Below are 22,065 nucleotides of genomic sequence, written 5' to 3' on the forward strand. Positions count from 1 at the left end.
ACCATTTAAATAGTGACCATTTAAAATGGTCCATTTATAAAAGAAGGCTGATGCAGTTGTCCTTTCATTCTCAATTTTAACTTCTAGTATTCTTTCCTCTTTTTCCAATTTGGTGCCAGGACACTGGTCATCATGGCCATTGTTGAGCCCCCTCTCTGCAGATCCAGTTTCCCCAGCAGTGGTGCCTACCCCCAGCAACTGGAGACATTGGTTGCTGTGGGCTGGTTCCTTTGGGCAGTCTGCAGGCCCCGTCTAGGGCTGAGAGTACAAAGGGCAGCCAAGTCTTCGGTAGATTGCATGGTGCAGAGTGTGGCTGGGATCAAACCAAGACCATGTCCTTACTGAGCACCTCACTGGCTTCCTTCCTCTTCTTTCTCTCAAGGCACCCTCTTGAGATGCCTTGAGGATTCACAGGCATCTGAATCTTTATCTTGGGCACTGTATCTGGGGATCTCCACTCAAAACAAACCACACGGGGAAGTGGAAGGGGAAGCTTTCCAATAAACAGTATATGGTGTCTCTAACAAGAGGAGCCCCCAAACTGCCAGCTTCCTAAAATACCTATGCCCTGGGCTTTCAAAAACAAGACCCTTCTAGCAAGAGAAATATCATTGCCAGCACAGAGGTAATAATGAGAAATGCTCACTGAATAGTGTCCAGTTAATTAAGATCAGCTGATTTGAGGAATCACAGGGATGTTTAATTCATGCCACAAGTTATTTAAGTTATTTCATGTGAGAATTACTAAGAAGCTGTGGACCTAGGGAATGCAGATGCATTGGGAGACAGTGGAGGTTCAAAGGTCACACAAGGTCAGCTCCAGGGTAATCCTCAGAGGCTACAGTGAGGACGATCTAACCCATACCCTCACACTTGGCTCTGTAATGGATGGTCCTCCCTGGTAACTCACTAGCTTTTCTGAATTCTGAGGTTCTTAGAAGGTTGTAGTCAGAGGGAGGAGGTGGGAAGAGAAGGCTAGGGGGAATAAGAAGCTGAAAATAGATGAGTGACCGCAGCCTGCTGCCCCTGGCTTGGAATGAGCAAAGGCCCTGTTGTGAAGTGCTGAGGTTTAAGGGCAATGGGATTTCAACTGTAAGGCCCAGGTAGTTGCTTGCAGATCTGTCAGGTGAGCACCTGACTGAGTACAAGCCACTGGGTGGGGTAGGTTGGCTTGGAAAGAAATGTATCAGGACTTTAACATCCCCATGAAAACCTCCCTCAATAATAGACTGTATGGTGTCAGAAGGATGCTGGTACATGGCCTCCTCCAGTGCCTCCCAAGTTAGACTGATTCTGTCAGAACAGTGGGAATTACCTGAATTCTTTATATGTCCTGGTTTCCACAGGAAACCAAGCCGTCCCCAAAGGCCACAGCAACTCAAGGGAGCTAGACTTTCTGCACACATCTGCTGGGGACCAATAGCCTCTGTTGGGGTGCACTTTCTTCTCTGAAGAATCAAAGTTGAGGAGACCCTAGAAACAGTGCATGCCAAAGTTCTTCCAATGGAATGCCCTGTTTATCTTCTTGTAATGTCCTGAGGATTTTCCCCTTCTGGCTTTGAAGCTCCACTGTTAAAGAAGAGGATTTACATTTGGGCATTCATACTTATTTGGCCAAATTCTGCCAGATTCCAGGTTAATCTGTTGAAAACTCAGGATTTTAGGGGATACACCGACTCTTTAGCTCCTGCTACTCACATGCAGAGACACCCTCAGTGCACCTAATCTGGGAAGGGCCAGCTCCCAGACACCACACAGCACAGGAAACATCAGCAACTCCCTAACTTGCAGCTGCTGAACATGAACTTCTGAAGCCAAGGAACAGCGGAGCTAATTAGGGACTTAACAGGGGAATACGGCTCAGGAGAGGAAGGAGTGACAACAATTAACATGGTGCACATTTATATCCAAGCTATAAGAGTCAGTTCGTGAACCCAGGGGAAGCATGTGGAATTGAACTACAGAGTTGGTGGCAGGTAAATAAATGTGGTTCCCGAGAGAAATCTGCCCATCCACTTGTTATGGTTGGTTTCAACTAGACGGAGCCAGCTGTAACATGCAAAATTAATTTTATGTATCATTTTATGCCCATTTTAAGTAACACAGATAGCTCCCCATCTTTAATCATGCTGCATAATTCCTGGATGGCTGCCATATCTTTCTTCTCTTTAACTGTCCCTATATCCCAGAGGATATAATTAGTACATCAGTTATTTAAGTATGGTACAGGATATCTTCACTGAGCATCCCTAATATATAAGAATCTGGATATTATCAAATTAAAACCAGGGTAGTTGTTTTGTTGTAGAAAACTCTTCTCACAAACACCTTCCAAACAGCAATTTCCACTATCTTTAAACTCTGTGTGGTGGAGGATATCTAGGATTCTCTCCCTGTTGTCATCTCATCCAACTGGAGGTGAAGATTTATACCTGGTCTCTTGCTTCTACTCCCCTCGTACAAAGGCACCCTGTGCCCCCTGGTTCAGGACTTTGCCTTTGCATGCCCTGTCCCCAGAGTTTCCTGTTTGGTAGATGTTCCTCTATCCAGGTGGAGACCCCTTGGAATTGCCAAGCAGTTCTCATTAGCCCTTTGCTGGTCTTCTCCTTCTGGGGTTTAGTCTCCAGAAGAGGTGACTTGACCAGGACCATGGGACCTGTCTCTTCTACTTTACAGGTGAGAGATGAAATTATGAGGCTTGTGCATGCAAAGAGACAAGGAGAGACTAATCATGCTCTTTGGCCATGGCCACTGCTACCATGTACTGTGGGAAGAGTGCATAGGTAACGTGGACATTTTGTCTGATACTCAAGACCAGGATAAAGACCAGCCATGAAACTGGGCTGTTACGTGGTTGTCAGCAACTCTGTGTCCAGGGGCATGCTGTGTATTCCTCCAACATTTCTCATTTTTGGGATATGAGAGCCTCTGATACCCGAGGGAAGGTTGTTCAAGCAGCAAGGACATTCCAGAGGGAAGATCATCAAGGAGGTGGCAAAGGCTGCACAGCAGGCTCCAACAGCCTGGGGACCTTGGCTTCTGAAAGCAGTGGTTCTCTGCTTCTTTCATCTGAGGTAAAACTATGCTCGGAAAGTATGCTGAAAAGTGATCACAGGAGAGAAGAACTGGGAAAGGACTGGAGTGTGACCTGCCCACTGCTCAGATGCACTGTCACCCAAGCATCCATGGAGGCCACAGGAGCAAAACCCTAGGTGCACCAAGCTGGGTTCATATACCCAGGGTTGTCCTTTTAACTTCTTTGCACAACTTTTGGAAAACTGTAACGCTCTATCTTTAGTTATTTCACGTGCAGTGATTTTTCTCATTTTGAAATATCAAGTAGCATAAACCACAAGTCTGTAATCCTGAGCTGGTGAGATGATCCAGAATCCTGGCCAACTGTCTAGCTCTGCAAAGAATGGACACAGACCTCTCTGGAACCTGTTCTCAAGGTCTTGGAGGAACCAAGGGCTTTAGCGATTCCATCTTGACTGAGGTCAAGGACTTCTGGAAGGATCTACCTTTGCGGAGTTACAGTTACTCCTTCTTTGGTATTTATGGGATCAGGGACCCAGCTTTTTTCATAACCTTAGGGGCTCATTTCTCAGGGCAATGAAATCACAACTTCTGCTTTCCCTGCCGCATCTGGGATGGGCAAAGTCACCACGAAAGAGACAACAGTGGATCCTTGAGACCTAGAGGTGTCACAGGATTAAAGCAATGTTGCCTGGAGAAGAATAAAAATAAACTGAGCTGGAAGCAGCATGCTCTTCTCTCTCTCTGTTCCCAGGCTACCACCTCCAGAGGCCTCTTAAGCATGGGTCTAAGTGGCAGCTTCCTCATGCCTTCTCCTCCATTTGCTGTAACTAAGCACTTTGACATTTAATTCAGCATTAGTCTCCCCTCCCCAGCAAGTAACTCCTCACCTGTCCCTTCTCTGACATAATAAAAGACTCAATTATGCAAAGGGGACAAAGTGACATTTGGTTTCCCTTCAGTAGTATGTACTCAGAGAAGCGTGATGTGGTGTCGTCTCGAAGATTAGTAAGTGTGACTGCATGTCAAGTAAGTGCACATGAAAAATAGATACACTGTAATGTGGCCAACCCTGGTGCTGCTCTTAATAACCATAATTTCTAATTACCTTTTCCTTGTCAAACATCATCTATATGTATCATGTCTTGGCAAATGATTCCTTTCTTTCTAGAAAAGTTCTACCAACTTCATCCACAAATATGCTTTGATATCAATTCTTTTAAAAGTCAAACAGTTTTACCACTTATGTTTTTCAAAATGCAATGAACTAGTCTTTAAAATATACTGAATAAATTAATAATTTTGGATTACTTAGCAGATGTTCTCAACAGATACTAAAATGTCAACTAAAGTCAGAATTAAAGATGAGCTGTTAACTTAAAACCAGGAGGACCAACGAGTGTGTTTGGGACATCGAACACTATTTAGCTCTTTGAAGGATCGATGCCCATGCCAGACATCTGCAGTGGTTCTATCAAAACGCAGTCAAGGTCTGCCCACCCTGCTTATACCCTGCAGCAGAAATGTGAAGTCAACTATTGGACTCTTGGTTGTGATACCAGGTACCAACACCCTAGGAATGCACTTTGCTCATTTTGATGTGTACCTCTTGTAGTTTAGCTACAAAAACGTGAATTGGCTTTGTTTGGAGGTGGCACCTTGTGAAAGTGTCACCTTTTTTTACTGACGCAGTCCCTCATCTCTCTGAAAGCATGCTTGTATCTCTTCCCAAGTCACTTTAAAGAGAGCTTTGTGCTGTGCTATTAATAGACCAGTGGCATAACAGAAACACTACATCAATCTGGACATTTTAGAAAAATGACAGGATGCTAAAATCAATGTTATATATTTCATGAAAACATCTACTTATTTGTAAATCTATACTCTTTTAAATAATTTAATATGCTAATTAATCACTGATGTTGACATTTATTGTCATGTAAACAAAAGCTCATGGATTTTCACTTTGTTCAGCAATTACCTTTGAAATTTCCCCATGTCACCACCAACTCCAAGATAAACACATTAATTAATTTCCAGGGAGAGAATGGTTTAATTCCCTTAAAATTACCTTCTGGATCAAATGCCAAGTTATAAAAACAATAAGAAGAAATAGAAGCTCCTGAAGAGACTGAAGCAATGCTAATCTAGTACTTACATACCTAAAAAGAAGAGGTTTTCTTTTTCTGAAAAAAGTGATTCAAATTCCATTGCAACTTTTATCAGGATGAGAGTTTAGCCTTCTCATTTAGAGGCAGATAGGGTATCACTTTGCATGAAAGTAGATGTGCACTCTTCGCTGTCTCATCTCTTCTCTAAATGTTATGCCTCCATTATGGCATACTTGGAACCATCTGAGAGTATTAAGCTAAATGCATTTCTGAATTGCAGAGTTGGCTGAAGAAGTTATTCTGGACTCAGAAGCCATTTTTAATGGTTAAACTGGCACAAGCAGTAAGACAAAGATGAGTAGGTGGTTCTTGCTCCATTTTTATTCACTGTCAAGCATGGATTTTGCATTTCTCAAGTGCTTGGTGCTACATTAATACATCAAAAGGGCTATACATCTAGCCTTTTCTCTCAGCAACTAGAATATCAGAGGGAATTCTATACAATTAGGAATGACTAAGGCGCTACATGATTGTTTTTGGTACTCCTGATGGATTCACTTAGCTTTCTAGTATGGAGCAGCTCCTACAGAGAACTCCCCTCTAGTCACTCTTACACTGATTTTTTAACTTAATCATTTTCTGGGGTGTTTCCCACAGATTGCATGCAAACTGAAGAATTACTGGATGGTTTTAATATTCATATTTCATATTCATATTTTCATATTCAGAAGCTTATTTCTTCCCTACAAGTACACACATGAGACACAGGATCTTACCATGATGTTCTCTTAAATATTCTATTTCTCAGTTCCAATGTGGTTTAAAAAATGCAGCCACAATAAAATGTTACTTAAGAGGAAGAACAATTTGATTTTCACTTCTCATGTTTTGAGTAGATTCCCAAATTTCATGTCTCCTTGTGATTCTAGCTTGGCTCAGAGAGCTCCCTGAATTCAGGACAATTCTAGCTTAGCCCACATTAGCCCAGTGTAGTGGATTAACAACTGATGAGCAACTTATAACTCCCAGCTGAACTGAGTTAGCTTGGGGCTGGGTGTGGGAGGCCCATCTGAGGATGGTTGCCAGCACCATAAAAGGCAGAACTGGAGAAGAAGTTAGGCTTTTGGGAGCTGAGAAAGGCTGTTGAGAGTTGGTAGAAGCTGTAAGCAGCCAATGGTTCTGTTGGAGGAACTGAAATGCTGGCTTTCCTGATGAAATTGGCTGTTTTCATCCTCTGAGGAGCTTGGGACCTTCTTGGCCCTGAGAATAGCTTTGGTTCACTTTTCGGGGGCTCTGGTCCTCACTTGAGTATTGTTTTCTGGCTCTGGAGGGGAAGATGGTGCACTGCCAGTCTCCTGGAGAAGCTTGCTGCACTGGCTTTCCTGATGGGAACTCAGCTGTCTTTACCATCAGAGGAGCTCAGGACCTCACTGTTGCTGAGGATAGCTGCAGTACTTTTAAGGGGAGTTCTGGTACTTACTTTGCACGTCACTTCCTGGCTCTAGTGTAGACCCCTCAGCCTGCTAGCACAGATCCTTCATCCCGCTGGCACAGATTTCTAGATTCCACCACTGATCTTTGGGCCTTCCCAGCACAAATCCATGAAATAGGCCTGCATGAGATATTGTTATGGGCTCCAGGCCTCCAGTTGGACTCGTGGGAGGCACTGTTATGAGCTCTAGGTCTTTAGTTGGCCTCATGCAGGACATTTCTGTGGGATCCAGGCCCTCAGCTAGATTCCTTATTTTTAGTGTGTGGACAGATTTCCTGTACTCTTTTGTATGTCATTCTTTGGGTGACTGCTATAAATAATATTGTAAAATATGTGTCCTGTATTATATTGTTTCCCTTGCAAAATATCCCCCAAATCATGACACTCAGTCTAGGTGGCATTCCCATGCAGCCAGGCTTCCTTAGGAGAGTTTTGGTCTGATGTTGAGATATAAAGATGTCCCGCTAAAGATTCGCATTCAGGGATCTGAAGTGAGCTGGTCTCCTGAGCCCTGAGCCTGATTTTGCTGAATGGCCTGATGCGAGACTTGCCAGGAGATTCTTCAACAAATGATGGCCCATCCATCATAGGTCTCACCAAAACAGATTCCCTGAATACAGACGAAGGGCTCTGGCTACTGCTTGTGAGAAGTACAGCTTTACTGTGTAACTGATCAGAACCTCCTTAGTGATCCTGTCTGTCCTCTTGTCATCAGACAGCTGTCATCTGACAGCTCCCAAAGGACCCTGAGGGACCTGGAGCTCAACTCCCAGAGATCTGCCACTTTCTACCACTCTTCTAACCATTTCCACAAGGGATGCCTCACCCTAAACCTGAAATCTAAGACCTTTATCTACTTTACTGCCTGCTCATTCTCTCCTGCGGGTTGGGGTGAATTCAGTAGGACGAAGGGACAGTGAGCTCAGGGAGAGGGCTCCTTCCAGTCATCCAGGTGGGCAAATCACAGCCTCCCCATCAGCAGGTAGGAAAGCCTGGAGGAGCCATCACAGTTCTGGCCTCTTAGCCTGAGCATTTGCCATAGCACTTATTCAATCTGAACAGCAATGGGCAACTGCACCTGAGGCTGTGGCCCTGTCACACTCTGAATGCCTCACTAGTCCTGGCAGACCTGCCCACAAGTCCCTCTGGGCTCTTCTTTGCCAAATGAACTACTTGCTTATCAGGAAGTGCTCAGCAGGTAACCACTGCACCTGGGAAAGTTCTTATGTGAGCTTATGCACCCATGAGTGGTTCTAGATGGGTGGCAGGGAGAGAGGACAATGATGGAGCCATGTGTCTACCCCCTGTGCCCTCAGGGGTCCCACTGAGCACTTGAGTCACTGGGAAAAACCTGACACTAGCAGACTCCAAGATCTGGATTGCGGAGGATGGTTTGAGTTCATTGAGGGAGACAGTCACTGGCAGCCTTGGCAGAGGAGCTCTGTTTCTGGTGGCAGATTGTAGTGTCAGGAAGGATTCTGTTCCTAAGGATCCCATAGGATGCCATTCCAGGATGCACACAAAGTCCTTTCTCAATCAGAGCCACAGCCACAGGAGAAGCCAGGATCTGATGGCTACTCTGCTCCCTGCAACGTCAAGGTCCCTCCGTCTTTCAGGTGAAGTGCAAATCCTACCTCTCGGGTCTGGTGAGGGACTTCCAACACATACATCCTTAGAAAAAGGGCTGTTCAACAAAGAAAAGAACTCCAGCTCAAGTGGCATGGAAGACAGAGGGGAAGAAACCAAGGAATGCAAGGGAAACATCAGAGGCATCCTTGTTACATCTATAATATGACACCGATTCTAGCAGGTGGGCCTAGCTTTGACTCAAACTGTGCATGCCAAGAAATGGAGCTTATTAATCACCTGAGGGCATTTAGATTCTTTCCTGTTACATGATAACCCACATCTCTGCCTAGCTGGGCTTTGCTGGGAATTCACTTTCTCCATCAGATGTGCCAGTAGGATACCAGAGGGCAGGAATGACCACGCACTAGTATCATATAGCAAGAATATCGGAAACTTGTACATCTAGTGGGGCCCCTGCAGCTCTTCCTCTGTTCCCCAGACCCAAGCCCTCTCTAGCCATATCTCAGTCACATAGCTCTGCTCCCAGCTTTCCCTGGTTGTCCTCTTCACTGCCTGTACCACATCAATCCTTGTTCACTGCATCATCAGAAAGTATCTTGTGCCTAGTTGCTCCACCTTCGAAAACCTACAAGGATGATGTAAGATCCTTTTCCTGGGTTAGGGCCTTTGGTCACAGCTGTCCACTCTCGTTCTATAGCCCTGAACAACCTCTGCCTCAGGGATTGAGCTCTTTTGCATCATGATCATGTGGCACTCAAGGGACCCAAAGCAAGCAGGCTTGTGTACTTATTTATAATTCATAGGCTGAGGACTCCCCTCCAGAGGCAACAAGCCACAGCTGAGGACCCTGCCGATGTCCAAGATACCATTCTGCATTGTGTTGTATTATTAGGGAAGTAAAACTTCATCCTTCATTACTAGAAGGTCCTAGTATCTCAGGTCATGTCTTCTACATAGTGACAACCCTCCAGTGATAACTCTATGGGAGCCATGACAGGCTTACCGTGCCCCTGAGCTATCCTGATTCCCCCACTGTGATGGGCTGAGGTGTGCCTGCCTTGGAAGCACATGTGGGAAGCTTGTTATCAAAGATTCCAGACAGCATTTGTGGTGTAACAAAATATCTCTCATCTTTTTCCTGGGTTCCTGGCACAGAGCTCCTAAAGCTTTTGGGACTTGTTGAGTGAGAGCAGCATCTTCCACTATGCTGGTAAGCCCCTGTGATCACATCCAAGCTTTGTTAATGACATGAACCAAGCACCCCTAAATAATTCAGGATGGGAACTGATTTCCAGAGACCAACCATGTGACTGGCTAGTGGGAACTTTCAGCCCCATTCCAGGTCCTCTGGGAAAGAGGGGAGCAGAAGAAAGAGGTTAATCACTTGGCCAATGTCCAATCATGCCTACATAAAGATATCTCCATTGAAACTGAGGCATGAACTAGGGGTTTGCTCTTGTCTGTGAACATGTCATGGTACTAGGTGCCCAGAGAGGGTATGGGAGCTTTAAGACTGTTCCCCACTCCTTGCCCTATGCATGTCTTCCATTGGGTTGTTCCAAAGTCATATGTTTTATAATGCAATTGTAATAACTAAAGTGCTTTCTGGAGTTCTGTAACTCATTCTAGATTATGACCACTGAAACTGATGGGAGCCATGAGAGAAAGCCCCTGAATCTATAGTCATCCTGGCAGAAGTGTAGGAAGTCTGCTAGGCCCCATTTGTGGTTGGTGCTTGCCTTGGGGCAGTCCTGTGGACTAACTTCTAGCCTCTAGAGTTTGAAGCCAATTCCTAATTCTCAGCAGCTGGAGTCAGAATTGAACTGCATCATAGATACCCAATGGAGACCTGGTGGGTTTGAGGAAGCAGTTCCCCTGAGACACTGGGTGTAAAACAGCGTCAGCTAAAGGCAGAAATCTAGGTGCCCCCAGTGCTTGGACACTGCCTATGTGGACAAGGAAGAAATGTGGTCCTTATAGGTAGGATAGGTTTACCATCCTAAACAGCTAATCAGGCCTGGGCACAAGGCACCATAGGTTCTGATCCCAAGGGATGTGTACTTAGTATACGACACTGATGTGAGGCTGTGAGACCATCAGCAGATTGCTTCTTTGTGCATGGATGGCGACTTAGACTGACGCAAGTAGTTACTATTTCTGTTCTTCAAATTAGCTGTTCCTCCCAGCTGCATACTACACTCTAATCTTCAGGTTTTAAAACTAATTTTTACTATAATAACCTTTTTATCCTGGTTCCAAATTACTCCATTATAAAAGGGCATTTTTAAAAACCAAAGACTGTGGCTCCCTCGTGGAGGGTATTTTTGAGTATGGCATACTCAAAGATCAGGAATCCTCAAAGGGCAACTGAAGCAAGTGAGACACGTCTTTAATTAACAGTCATTCAGTACTGCCTTTTCTTGGACGAAAGGGAGGAAAATCCTTTGAAGCTGACAATATGCTACGTTGACTTTGAGCCACCATCGCTCAATGATCTCTTTCTCATTATATATATACACACGTATATATGTATATACACATATACATATGCAACAGCATTAGTATTTTAATCCATATTCACAAATATATCAGAGTGGGAGAACTTATCACTTAAGAGCTATTTTTCTTTCTGCAGAATGTAAAAACTATAGAAACAGAAGTTAGAATTATACCTGCCATGAGTTACAGATTCATTTTTAAAACACAATATACCTATGCAGCATGCATTTTTTGGGGGTGACATCAAGCAAATGGTGAGATAAGATGATTTCTCACTGCTCTTGGGTTTTGGGCATCTTACCAGGGGGATCCAGGTACTGGGGTGGAAGCCACAGGTCTGTTGCCTTTTGTTGTGCTGTCCTCCCTCCTCACTAGCATAGATGGAAGCTCCTTTCAACAGAAAGAGGAAAGAACACTGTTTTTAATTTTAAACACTCATCTTCAGTTACAGACAACCAAGTGAAGGATAACAAAGATTCTTGCAGACAGACCAGCCTCTGGTAGCCAACACATAATGACCTTTCAAAAGAAAATAGTAAAGCAATTGTGGTGAGCAATCATGCATAGATATAGAATTAATAACAATAGATATACAACAGATAACTCAGCAAAAGCACCCCCTAATTATTTTGAATTGTCTTTCCTGAATGGAAGACAGATGGGAAGCCACAAAGAGGATGCTTCAGGTCCTGATGTCTTTGGGGCAGTAAAATTCCCTGGATTTATCTCCAGAAATAAGCCTGACCTAATGGATGCAGTCAATGCATCCCACAACCAAAATTCTGTCTATAATGGTAGAGCACCTCTACCTGTGAGGGGATCCTAGACACCTGCCCACCCAGGTCTGTCATGGGAAGAGGAAGTGGCAAGTTCAAATTGCTAAATGAAACTGGGCCTTCGAAACATTGGGTGGCAATCCCAGAGATTCCAGGCAAATTCTGGCTTTCTGGAGCATCTGATGGGGAAGACCTAAGAGTCATCTTACTATGTGTGAATGATTCTGATTTTCTGCCAAGTTTGAAAAGTGTCACTGTGTCTCTGTCCACATTTTGAAAACAAAGGGTGCTTGAATACACACACACACACACACACACACACACACACACACACATTTACACATACCCAACTATGACTACTACACTTGATTAGTGTCAGCTACAGACAGAATTTGGGTAGAAGCAAACATTGTTTGAAATTAGAAAATATGGACCATCCTAATTCCAACCTGAGCACAGAGCCAAGACTTAGATTGTCATATTGATGTGAATAGATATGGGTCACTTGTCCAATAATGAGCAAATATAACCCAATCCCTACTAGGAGTACTAAAAAATCCCTGGAAAGATTTTTTTTTTACATAAAGATGTATCATCACAATTTTGGTATGGCTAGAAGAAAAAAAATGAAATCACAATAGAATAAAGTAAATTCTTGTGGTAAAAATTTTACTTTTCTTCCCTCAGCTATTTACATTAGTTTAATCTCAAACTTAGAATAGTATGACAAAGATTATGTTTTTTGTGTCTTTGGAAAATCAGGTGAGAGTAAAAGCCTTCATCATTCTAAGCAACAACCTGATTCTAAGCTGCAATTTTTAAAAAATTGAACATCATCCTAAAATTTTAGAACCTCTGCTTCTATCAGCATTAATGTCAGTACTGCAGGAGACAGCACAGGTGACAAGATAACTGAACATTGTTGAATGAAGTTGATACTCCGAGTCCTGCTGCAGGAACCCCAGTGTCAGTTTAGCATTCCAGTGGAAGGTGCTAAGTTATGGAAGGGCTGAAGCATCAAATTCAAACAAAAAGTCAAAAGAAAACCAAATAAGGCTAAGAGTCAAGAATGAAATAAGTCCAGGGAAGGAGACCTATCCAATGTGGCTGTTTGCTAAAAATGTTGATAACAGAGTGAAGCTGCTTCTTGTTGATCATGTTATTAAGAAGGAAGAGCTGGTGCAGGAAGCCCTGCTAAGAGGAAGCATGAGAAGTCCCAGAGATGGGACATCAGCCACACAAATCCCCACATAGTCTTTGTGACAAGGGGAATCTGGAAAGGGCATCTATTTAAACAATGAGCAAGGAATGACATATGTGCGTGTTCATCCTAGTGTTTCACCGGGGCTTCCCATAGACCTCCACTCATTTCCGATTAGTACATTCAATAAATGATTTGTACTTTATATAATCTTCCCTGTATTTGCAAGTTTGAGATTTTTTTTTTATTTAAAATTTTCAGGTGGTAGGAACTGTCTTTGTTTCCTGTGAGAAAATAAGGTCAGGATAAATAATTAGCTTAACAGGGAGTATTCAGAAACACTTGTCTCAAAAATATATATTCAGACCAGAGTTTATATTACTAATCCAATTAGGAAAACGGGAGGAGATTTTCATTAGGAAGTTAATTGAACAATAGAACTCAACAAGGAGTCTCTGAGTACTAGATTACCTCCACTAATTATTCAAGTAAATATGGTAGGGTATAATTTGTGACAGGGAGGAACATTTAAGTTTGGCAATGCTAGGATTCTCTACAGCTAATTGCCAAGGTCTTCTTCATGAGGCACATGCTGGTTATGATTTCTTGTTGGTGATAAAAATGGCTAATCATGGTATAAAACTCCTGTTCTGTGCTGAAGTAATAAAAGTGAATTAGGCTCGTGGAACCCAGTGATAAAGCAACTATTTATGGAAAGCACTAGCAAGGCTATCTGTGCAATTAATATGTAATTCTGGCTTGGAGGCTAATCTCATAGAAAAGTCATACATCAGGGCCAAAAGTGTAATTTGCACTAACTAACATTTGTGATTGATGTTCAGCACTTAATGACACCGGGGATTGGTAAAAAGATGGAAGCCCCACAGTGATTATGTCCTCAAATAAAGCTAACAGCAAGTTGGCATAGAGACCAGGAAAAACAGGAAACTTGCAGGGGACCATGAGGCAGAAATACCCAATAAGGTAAAGCAGGAGAGAATATTAGCAAGATAATGAGTAGGACCAGGGCCCCAGGATATCTTGACAGAGGATGGCAGAGTAAATGTGATTTGTGATTTTCCAACATAGCAGCAAAGTAAATTCCTTCAGTTATTCAGGGGAAGGGTTGTGCTATGAAAAACATTAACTATATCAAGTGCACTGTCCTGGTCCGTCTTTAAAATGCCATTTAGCAAATGGTAGAAGCAGACCTCCAGTTTGAATGTTTTAAGAAAAATAAAGATGTCTTGGGTTTTCTTTAACAGAAAAATCTAATAAACTGCACTCTTGCAGAGCCTTGTCTGTTTTCACACAGCCTGGATGCCCTGTGTCCTCTCTTTATTCTGAAAATGGACCACAGGTAAAGAGGAAGCCAAACTCACTCCTGACCGAGTGCCCACCAGTGAGCTGACAGCCCCTCTGAGAAGGACAGGGAGCTGCTTTTCAAGTGCCCTCTGTCCCTCAAGGTTATGGAATTGCAGGTTCGATTCAGCTGGCGGTCAGAGCTGACCAGTCATCATTTCACAAGAACCTTGTAGGAAACAGGTGTGAAGGTGCCCTGGCCCCAGATCCTCCAAAGCTGAGATCTGTGTCTCTGCAACACTCTCAACTGCCAGACCCACCTTATCTTCTTTGTCTCCGGCCCGGCTCTTCCTCTCTGCCGCGCGTAGCATCAGGGCAGGAGAGCAGGGTGCTCGGCTGTGCTCTTTGCTTTTATCTGTTGGACCAAAGCAATTGTCATTAACATTCCATTTGTCACATCAGCTTTGAAAAATCAAGCAATCAAAGATAAAAAGTAATCATTTCACAATGGACTTGAAATTTCAATATTCCACATTCTGAGGGAAGGTTTTACAGTCTCCCCTATAGTCTAGCAACTGATTTCTTGTCCTGATACTCGGTGTGGCGAGCATAAGAGGCCTGGGCCACAGACCAGCACCACTTTCTGAGATAGCACTGCACCCCCTCTTGAAGTCCTGGCCCTGTCTTCAATGGTGGTGGATGGCTCCATGCTGGACCGCATAGCTTCTTGGATGGAGAAGCTCAGGAAGGATACCCACATTGAAAGGCCAATATACATAGCTGTCTACCGATCAAGGAAGTGCAAGGCAGTGGGCAGTGTTCTCAGGGATTCAGCAGACAAGGGGAGGCCATGAAAACGCTCTCAGCAAATTACAGCCACTGCCTGGGCTTACAGTCCAGCTAGGCCACTCTTGGCAGCGTGCCTTGCCAAGGTATATGGGCAAATCAAGCTGCTCTCTTGCATTCCCAGGGGTATTCATGCCCTGGAACTTCAGCAACTTCCTCAGTGATGTCAAACTGCTTGCTGAACTCCTGTGCCTATGCCAAGAAGCAGCTAAATCAGCCCTGGCCTTACAGCCATGCCATGTGGTTTGCCAGTGGACAGGACCCAACCCCTCCTCAGCCAGGACAAAAGACCAAGGTGAGACAGCAGAACCAGCCTTGATGAGGCTTCGACAGCTAGTGGATGTTATAGGCATCCTTCTCCAGCCCCTGCCAGGGGGCCAGGAGGACACCAGACTGGTCAGACCTCTGGATACCATCTGTTCATCATCAAATGTGCACTGGCTTTTCCATGAAGTGGACAACACAGCATTTTGAAAAGTAGTTGTGTACTGTGAGGGGAGAAATGCCAAAACCACAGGATTGCAAATATGAAAACCAAGTGTAAATTTTCTGAACATGTCTATCTGACTCTCAGAACTGTTCAAGTAGCAACAGATAACATCTTGAGAAGAAGTCACAGCAGGCACCCTGTGAATGTGAGGGTTAGGATATTCTGGATGCAGAAAACTGCAGCTCCAGGCCATCCAACTCAGAGGGGAGGGTCCTGCAAAGGGAGGAAGGCAAACAACTAGAATCGTTTTATGAGTATGTGTGCACACGATTCATGCACACACACACACACACACACACACATGCACACACATGCACATAGGAAAGGTAACTGGCAGCCTCCCTCAACCCAACATAATCTATACATGCAGAATAGGGAAGGAAAGGGCAAAGCTGAGAAGCCAAATTAGCAGCTTTCACTTTCCATCCTTTCTCCTTAATCCACTGCCAACTCCATGACCTGTGCAGGTTAGTGGGTGGAGCCACGCATGCCTGGACCTCAAGTGGGACTGCCACTGTGCCCAAAGTGTGCGTCTTCACCTGGAAGGCTGTGGCTGCTGAGCCAGACAACCTGCAGGGCATCCTCCTTTAGAGCTGTCAGAGAGGAAGCCCTTCACTCACGCTGGGGTCAGCAACTGTTTCAGACATGGAGCAGCAACACTGGGCAGATGTAGACATGGACCTAACAGCCCTGGACCATAAAGGCACTGTATCCGATCTGCACAGAGACACAGGCATTCCTTCCTTGGCTCCTCTCCTCATCCAAGAGTGGATGGATAAATGGGATGAATGAATGATCACAACAAGGCCCTCTGTCCACCACCGTCACTCTGAAGAGTAACCTGGCTTGTAAACTCTCTGCATAGGACAGAGGGTTAGTTCCTTTAATTAAAGAAGCAGCCACTGTTAACTCACACTCTGGGCAACAAACAAAGCATATATCCCTGAGATCCTGGCCTGTCCTATTTTAGCTCTATGGCAAGTGTGCCCAAGGCTGAGCCTCTGTCTCCTGCTCTTCTACCACACAGACATCAGTGTGCCAAGTACAGGACTCCCATGACAACCACAACCACCTCCAAGATTCATACCCCAGGTGTGGCAATACCATCTATGGGTATGTTCTAAATTGGTGGGACTTGGGATGTAGCTCAGTGGAGAGCATTTACCTAGCACATGCTAGCCTCTGTGTTCTGCCTTTCATACCCTCTCTCCGAAAGGGTGAGTCTTGGGAAGAATAAGCAGTATTCACTAGACTGGATTCTTAATTACAAAACTAAACTCAAGAGCAGGGGAAATATTTTATTATCACTCAGGAAGATGAGACAGCCACAGGTTTGCATTAACCTCTCCCCGTCTCTGTGAAATTATTCCCCAAACCCAATCCTGCCAAAGTGTAAAGTACAAGAAGAAGCCAAGATCCTGGGGTCTCTGTTCTAAGTTCTCACTGGGCAATCCTGTCCCCGCACTCATTTTTGTATCTTTCTCCACAGAACAGGGATGGCAAAAGCTACAGATTATCACATCTCCTCAACAGAGAGGAGCTAAGATGAGAAATGGTTTAGGAAAATGATCACTTGCCATATGTCATCAGGGCAAAATGTAGGAGAAACTGAACCATTAATTGAAAGAACAAAGAGACAAATATGACTTGGTTAACCAGACATCTTGGGAGAACATTTTTCTTCTTGGAATCACAGGTATACTTTCTCTCAAATCTCTGATGCTCAAATGAATACTCAGTTCACTGGATGTCAACTTTAAAGCTACTTCCATCCATATTTTACCTGGCTGCCTCCTCTCTCCGGTAATTCTGCAGAGACTTAACCATCTATATACCTGACAATCTCCAACAATATTTTCTTCTGCTAGAACAAGGCATAAAGCCTGTGTGAGGCTGTCCAATTAAGTCCATAAGTAGATTTTCTGGCGACCCACATCTGCCTAACTTGTCATATGAAGCACATGCAGGTAAGCAGCTTCTCCATTCCCAGAACCCCAATCCAGGTTCCAAGAGTGCATGAGAACAGAGGAATCTGCCCAGGAGGCCTCTGCAGGCTAATGTGGGGTGCTGACTTTTCTCCCACCTGCAATCCAGGTTAGGGGATAGGGCAACAACACTTTGGGTGGCCAGAGGTTTGAAGTCTGCTGCTCCGCAGCCTCAGAAGGAGATCTGGACTCGCCAAAGAGATGCAGGAGCTGTGTCTAGCAGACTGATGACAGCCTTGGAGAAGAGGATTTCGGGAGAAGCCACAAGGCAGACTTTGTGGGAAAGAAAGAGGGCACCTCAGCACTGCAAACCCTAACAGCCTGGTACCAGAGGAGCTCTACAGCCAACCAGGCAGCCCAGGGATCCCTCTCTCTCAGCCTCGGCCTTATAGCCTAAGTGAAGAAGAGGATAAAAAGTCAAACCCACTGATCCCAGTGACTCAGCCCAAGCAGACCTAGGTAAAGGAGGAGAAAAGTTAAGCCTTAAATGGAATTAAATGTTTCTATTACCTTGAACTCTATATTTAATTCTTGAACTGACATCTATTTTGAGACTAGAAATGGGTGGATAGCTTTTTACTAAACAGGATTAAGCCAAAAGTCATTTGTTTTGGATTTTATCCAAAGTACAGTAAAGAAGAAGCCCCACAGAACAAGAGTGGAAGAGTGCTGCAAAGAAACAATACACCTGTATTTGCTTCTGAAATACAGACTCTGTATTTCCAACACGGTGGTCACCTATAAAACACAGAGCAATCAATGGACATGTGAGTATCTCCTCAGAGCACAGAAACAAACACACTTAGTAAAAATAATGCTAGGGAAATTGATATTAAGGCATATGCCTATGAAACTATTCTCAAATGAATGGAGTATTGCTTAAGCGTACCCCTTCATTATCTTGAGAAAATATACTGAAACCTTTCTTTTATTGAAAGCAGTTCATCTCTGTAAAAATAAGATCTTAAAACTTGGCTTTGGAGATAAATGGTTTCACATTGCTTCTTCTGAGTACTTCTTCCTGAACACATCTTTGATGGTCATTTTAAAGGCCCTAATCACAGATACATTTCCCCGGAATACCTGTGACAAATGTTGGTGCCTTGGCCTGAGTAGTTTCCTTAATAGCTGGCACTTTTTAACAGTCATTGATTCCTGTGGAGGGGTACGGGTAAGCTGCGCAGGCTTACACACATAATGGGTCTGCATCTTGGCCATTCCACGAAGGAAGTGCTTACTCTACAGCTCTCCATGGGCCACTTCCGGGGTCCACTCTGACATGCTTAAGTACTCTTTGCTTTGGGCTTCTCCACAAACTCTGATGATATTGTTGTAAAGTACTCCCTTGAGTGGCAAAGAGAACTAGTTTATGGAAGAAAATCAACAAGTTGTAAGACTATGGACCCCAATGTACCTAGGGGAGCGCAGGATATATTACACCTTCACAGCAGGGCATGATGGTAATATCTTCCCTGCAATTCATCTATTGATCAAACCTGACTCATGATTTTAAGTGCTCCCCAAAGGCCTCTGCTTTGATTTTTCTCTTGGCAGTGCTGAGCGACAAGGAGAAATGGGGAGTTCGCATTGCATTCTGGGAGAACAGAGGCTTAAACTGCAAATAGCTGCAGTGATCAATGGGCAGGCATTTATTTACAGCTCACATGATCCTGGGAAACCCCTGTTGTTTGTGGAGAGAAGTGAGGGAAGTGATGTGAGTAGCTAGACACTGCTTTCTTACAGTGCTGCCTGAATTGATGGAGGGCCCAGGACGTGCACCAGTGCCCTTGGAAGTACAGAGCGGTGGTAACTTATCTCCCCAAAGCGTGGAGAGAAAAATAAGGCTCCATGTCTTGGGCAGACTTAATCCTGAAAATGCTTGGAGCTCAGCAGTCAGTCAGCCTTGTTTTCTAAAAGGAGGAAGAGGTGACTTGCTGGTGTCCTAATCAGGGTTCAGGGTTGGCATCTTGGTCATTACTCCAGGACTAAACCACCTGCTATCTTAGAGTTTCCAAAAAGACTCAAAGGTCTCCGTCATCACATCTTGGTATTAAACCACAGATCAAAGGTCTCTGCTCTGAGTTGATACTGGACCACAGATCAATAAGTATAAGTATACGAGACCCAACTGGTGGCAAGATCTTCTGGTAATTCTCCTATCTGATTTCCACACCTTACTTATATTGAATAAAACACCAACAATTTTTTAAAAAAAATATTAAAATGAAAAGCTGCTGCTGGTAGGTAAAATTATCTAACTTGTCAGATAAATATGAGAAATACACCAGCATCTCCTGATTCAAGGGATGATTTTCAAATTTAGTTTTCATGCAGTAAATATTGACCTCCCTTAGCCTCTGCTTCCTCAGACATAATGAAGTGTCCATTCCCATCTCTTCCAATTGTGGAGTGCCAAAAAAATCAGAATCATCGGTTTGGAGTACATCTCCCAGAAATAGAAGCAGCAACTGTATCCTGGAGAACTCCAAGAATGTTCTTCCAACTTCCTGTGAGGAGAGGGGCGCACACAGGAATGAATAAATCTGAAGACGTTTGGCCCCTTCAGCCCTTCCGTTCTGAAAGTCAGTGGTGACCACTGAACTCCTGTTCTTTGGAATCAAACCTTAAAAAAAAATTCAGAATTAGGCAAGAAATCTGCTACTGAGGGGACCCTTGATCCACAGAAGCTGTCACCACATGACCCTGACAGTGAATTTCGTGAGGCATCCTTTTGGATTGACCTGAGTGCCCCAATTTTGGTAGACATTGGCTGTTAAGGGAAGGGTCATGGAGAAAATTCTCAAGTAAACTCCACATCATGTGCATTGGCAGGGACACACAGATACTGGGAAGAAATGAGACACAGCTGAGGAAACAGGTTTGGAAATCAATGCCTCCATCCAGAGATCTCCATCTCTGGGTAGAATGCCTAGACCTGTGCCAGACATGTCGGTGATAAGATAAAACTCAGAGTAAATTACACTCCATTTTCTGTGTTTGTACAATCTAGTGATCTTTTTCCCACAGATGAAGTTGCTTCCTCTAGGACTGTACAGGATCACATCCACATACAAAGCTGGCTTAGGAAGATAATGAACCACATTTGATTCTTGCATTCTGTCTCCCCAGGAGCACCACTCTAAAATAACATCCAGAATGCTCAGGCAAAATAGGTACAAAAATCTCATTTTCACCTAGAGAAGTAGACAAGGTGCATCATTTTCTAGGTTACAAAGTAAACCGGGAGGGAGGACTGATGTTGCTCGACAAAGCAAGTAGCACTGAGTTCCTTTAAAAAATTGATCATAGAATAAAAGGAAAATTGAAAATTGTGCTTAAGATAGGAGAAACGACTCACTTGAGGCTGCCTGTATGCAGCAAACGAGCCTTGGTGAGTACATTGATTTCAGAGTCCGCCTCCACAATGAGAACTAAGACATCAAAGGAGATGCCTCCTTGGGAAAGTGCATCTGAGTCCAGTCCTCCTGCTGCCCGAGCTGTAAATTAGCATGAGCTGCTGGGCTCAAGCAAGACAGAGGTAGGAGCAATACAAATTTCAGGATTAAAAACAAAGACAAGGAAAGCCCAGATCCCAGAGGTGTTTGGATGGTGGTGTGCTGGGGAGGCCTAATTTCAGCTGGCAAGGACAGCCACAAAGCAGGAGGAAGAGGGAAACCTTTTTAAAACCAGCTCACTGCTCCCCAGACATCCACAGGCACACAGCATAGCTCATAACCCACTGAGCCCTGTTTAGGATAACATCACTTAGGCAAAATCCTGCTAGTGAGGAGTTTGCAAACTAGGGGTCAACATAACAACTGTCCTTGGAGTCTCACTCATCCTCTCAGGATTTGGAGGGAGGAGGTGGAGGCTGGAATTCCCAGAGAACTGCCCTTCCTGGCTTTCTTTCCATAGTGGACATGCAGGGGGAACCACAGCCCCCGTTACCATGCTGAGGTATCCAAGCACAGCATGTGCAACCACAAATCAAAGTAGCCAGATAACTGGGGTACAGGACACCAGCAGGGTATGGAGTTGTCCCTTTGATACGTAATCTCCAGTGGCAGGACAGTGAGTTTGCCCCTTGAGGGAACCTCAGATGCAGCTTGCACAGGTGCAGCTGTAAGGGTGAGAGTAGAGGTGGCAGTCACACCTGGAAACATCCTCAGCCTCCCTTGGGGCATGAAAGCCAAGATGAACACTGCTGTTCTTCCATAGTAAGCCCTGCCAGCAAGCCACCAGGGCACTGCACAGGAGGGGACAGTCTGGTGCAGCATAGGCTCCAAACCTCCTTGAAGCCTGGCTGTGAAACCACTCCAGCAGCCTGCACTGCTGCCTTCTCCCCAGCATGGACTGGCAGAGGAGGCCAGAGGGCAACTCCTTGAATGCCTCAGCAGCTGAAGATTGTTTTCATAGAAACACAAATCACTTCTGAGTCCTGCTAAATTTTTCATATGTGGTGATTTCACACTTTTGACAAGCAGCAGCGATAATTAATTTTCTACCCATTTTTGGCATCCTGGATTTCCTCTGCAGTAACAAAGGTGGTAAAACACACTCTTGGAGGGTAGAGGCTGGGCTTCATCAAGAAAGGGTTAGGTACTGTATCTTTATCTTTTCCCTATACCTCGACCTACCCCTGTGATGTGATCCACCCTATAACATGATGCCACCCATGTCACATTCCACCATTGCACTGTGAATTCCATCCTTGATCCCACAGCCTGTTGATCCATG

At 44.4% G+C, this 22,065-nt stretch overlaps 1 protein-coding gene across 1 annotated transcript in view; it reads right to left on the reverse strand.

The window, feature by feature from the left end:
* The window catches only part of Tcerg1l (transcription elongation regulator 1-like), a 198,158-nt gene that overhangs the window by 51,540 nt on the left and 124,553 nt on the right, over positions 1-22,065 (reverse strand). The window contains exons 5-6 of the mRNA XM_005402032.1: positions 14,328-14,422; positions 11,030-11,118 (exon numbers count right to left, since the gene is read on the reverse strand). Of these exons, the coding sequence (XP_005402089.2) occupies positions 11,030-11,118; positions 14,328-14,422 (184 nt within the window). The remainder of the gene's footprint in view (positions 1-11,029; positions 11,119-14,327; positions 14,423-22,065) is intronic.

The sequence above is a fragment of the Chinchilla lanigera genome, unplaced genomic scaffold (genome assembly GCF_000276665.1).
Source record: "Chinchilla lanigera isolate Chin_1 unplaced genomic scaffold, ChiLan1.0 scaffold00076, whole genome shotgun sequence".
Classification (NCBI taxonomy): Eukaryota; Metazoa; Chordata; class Mammalia; order Rodentia; family Chinchillidae; genus Chinchilla; species Chinchilla lanigera.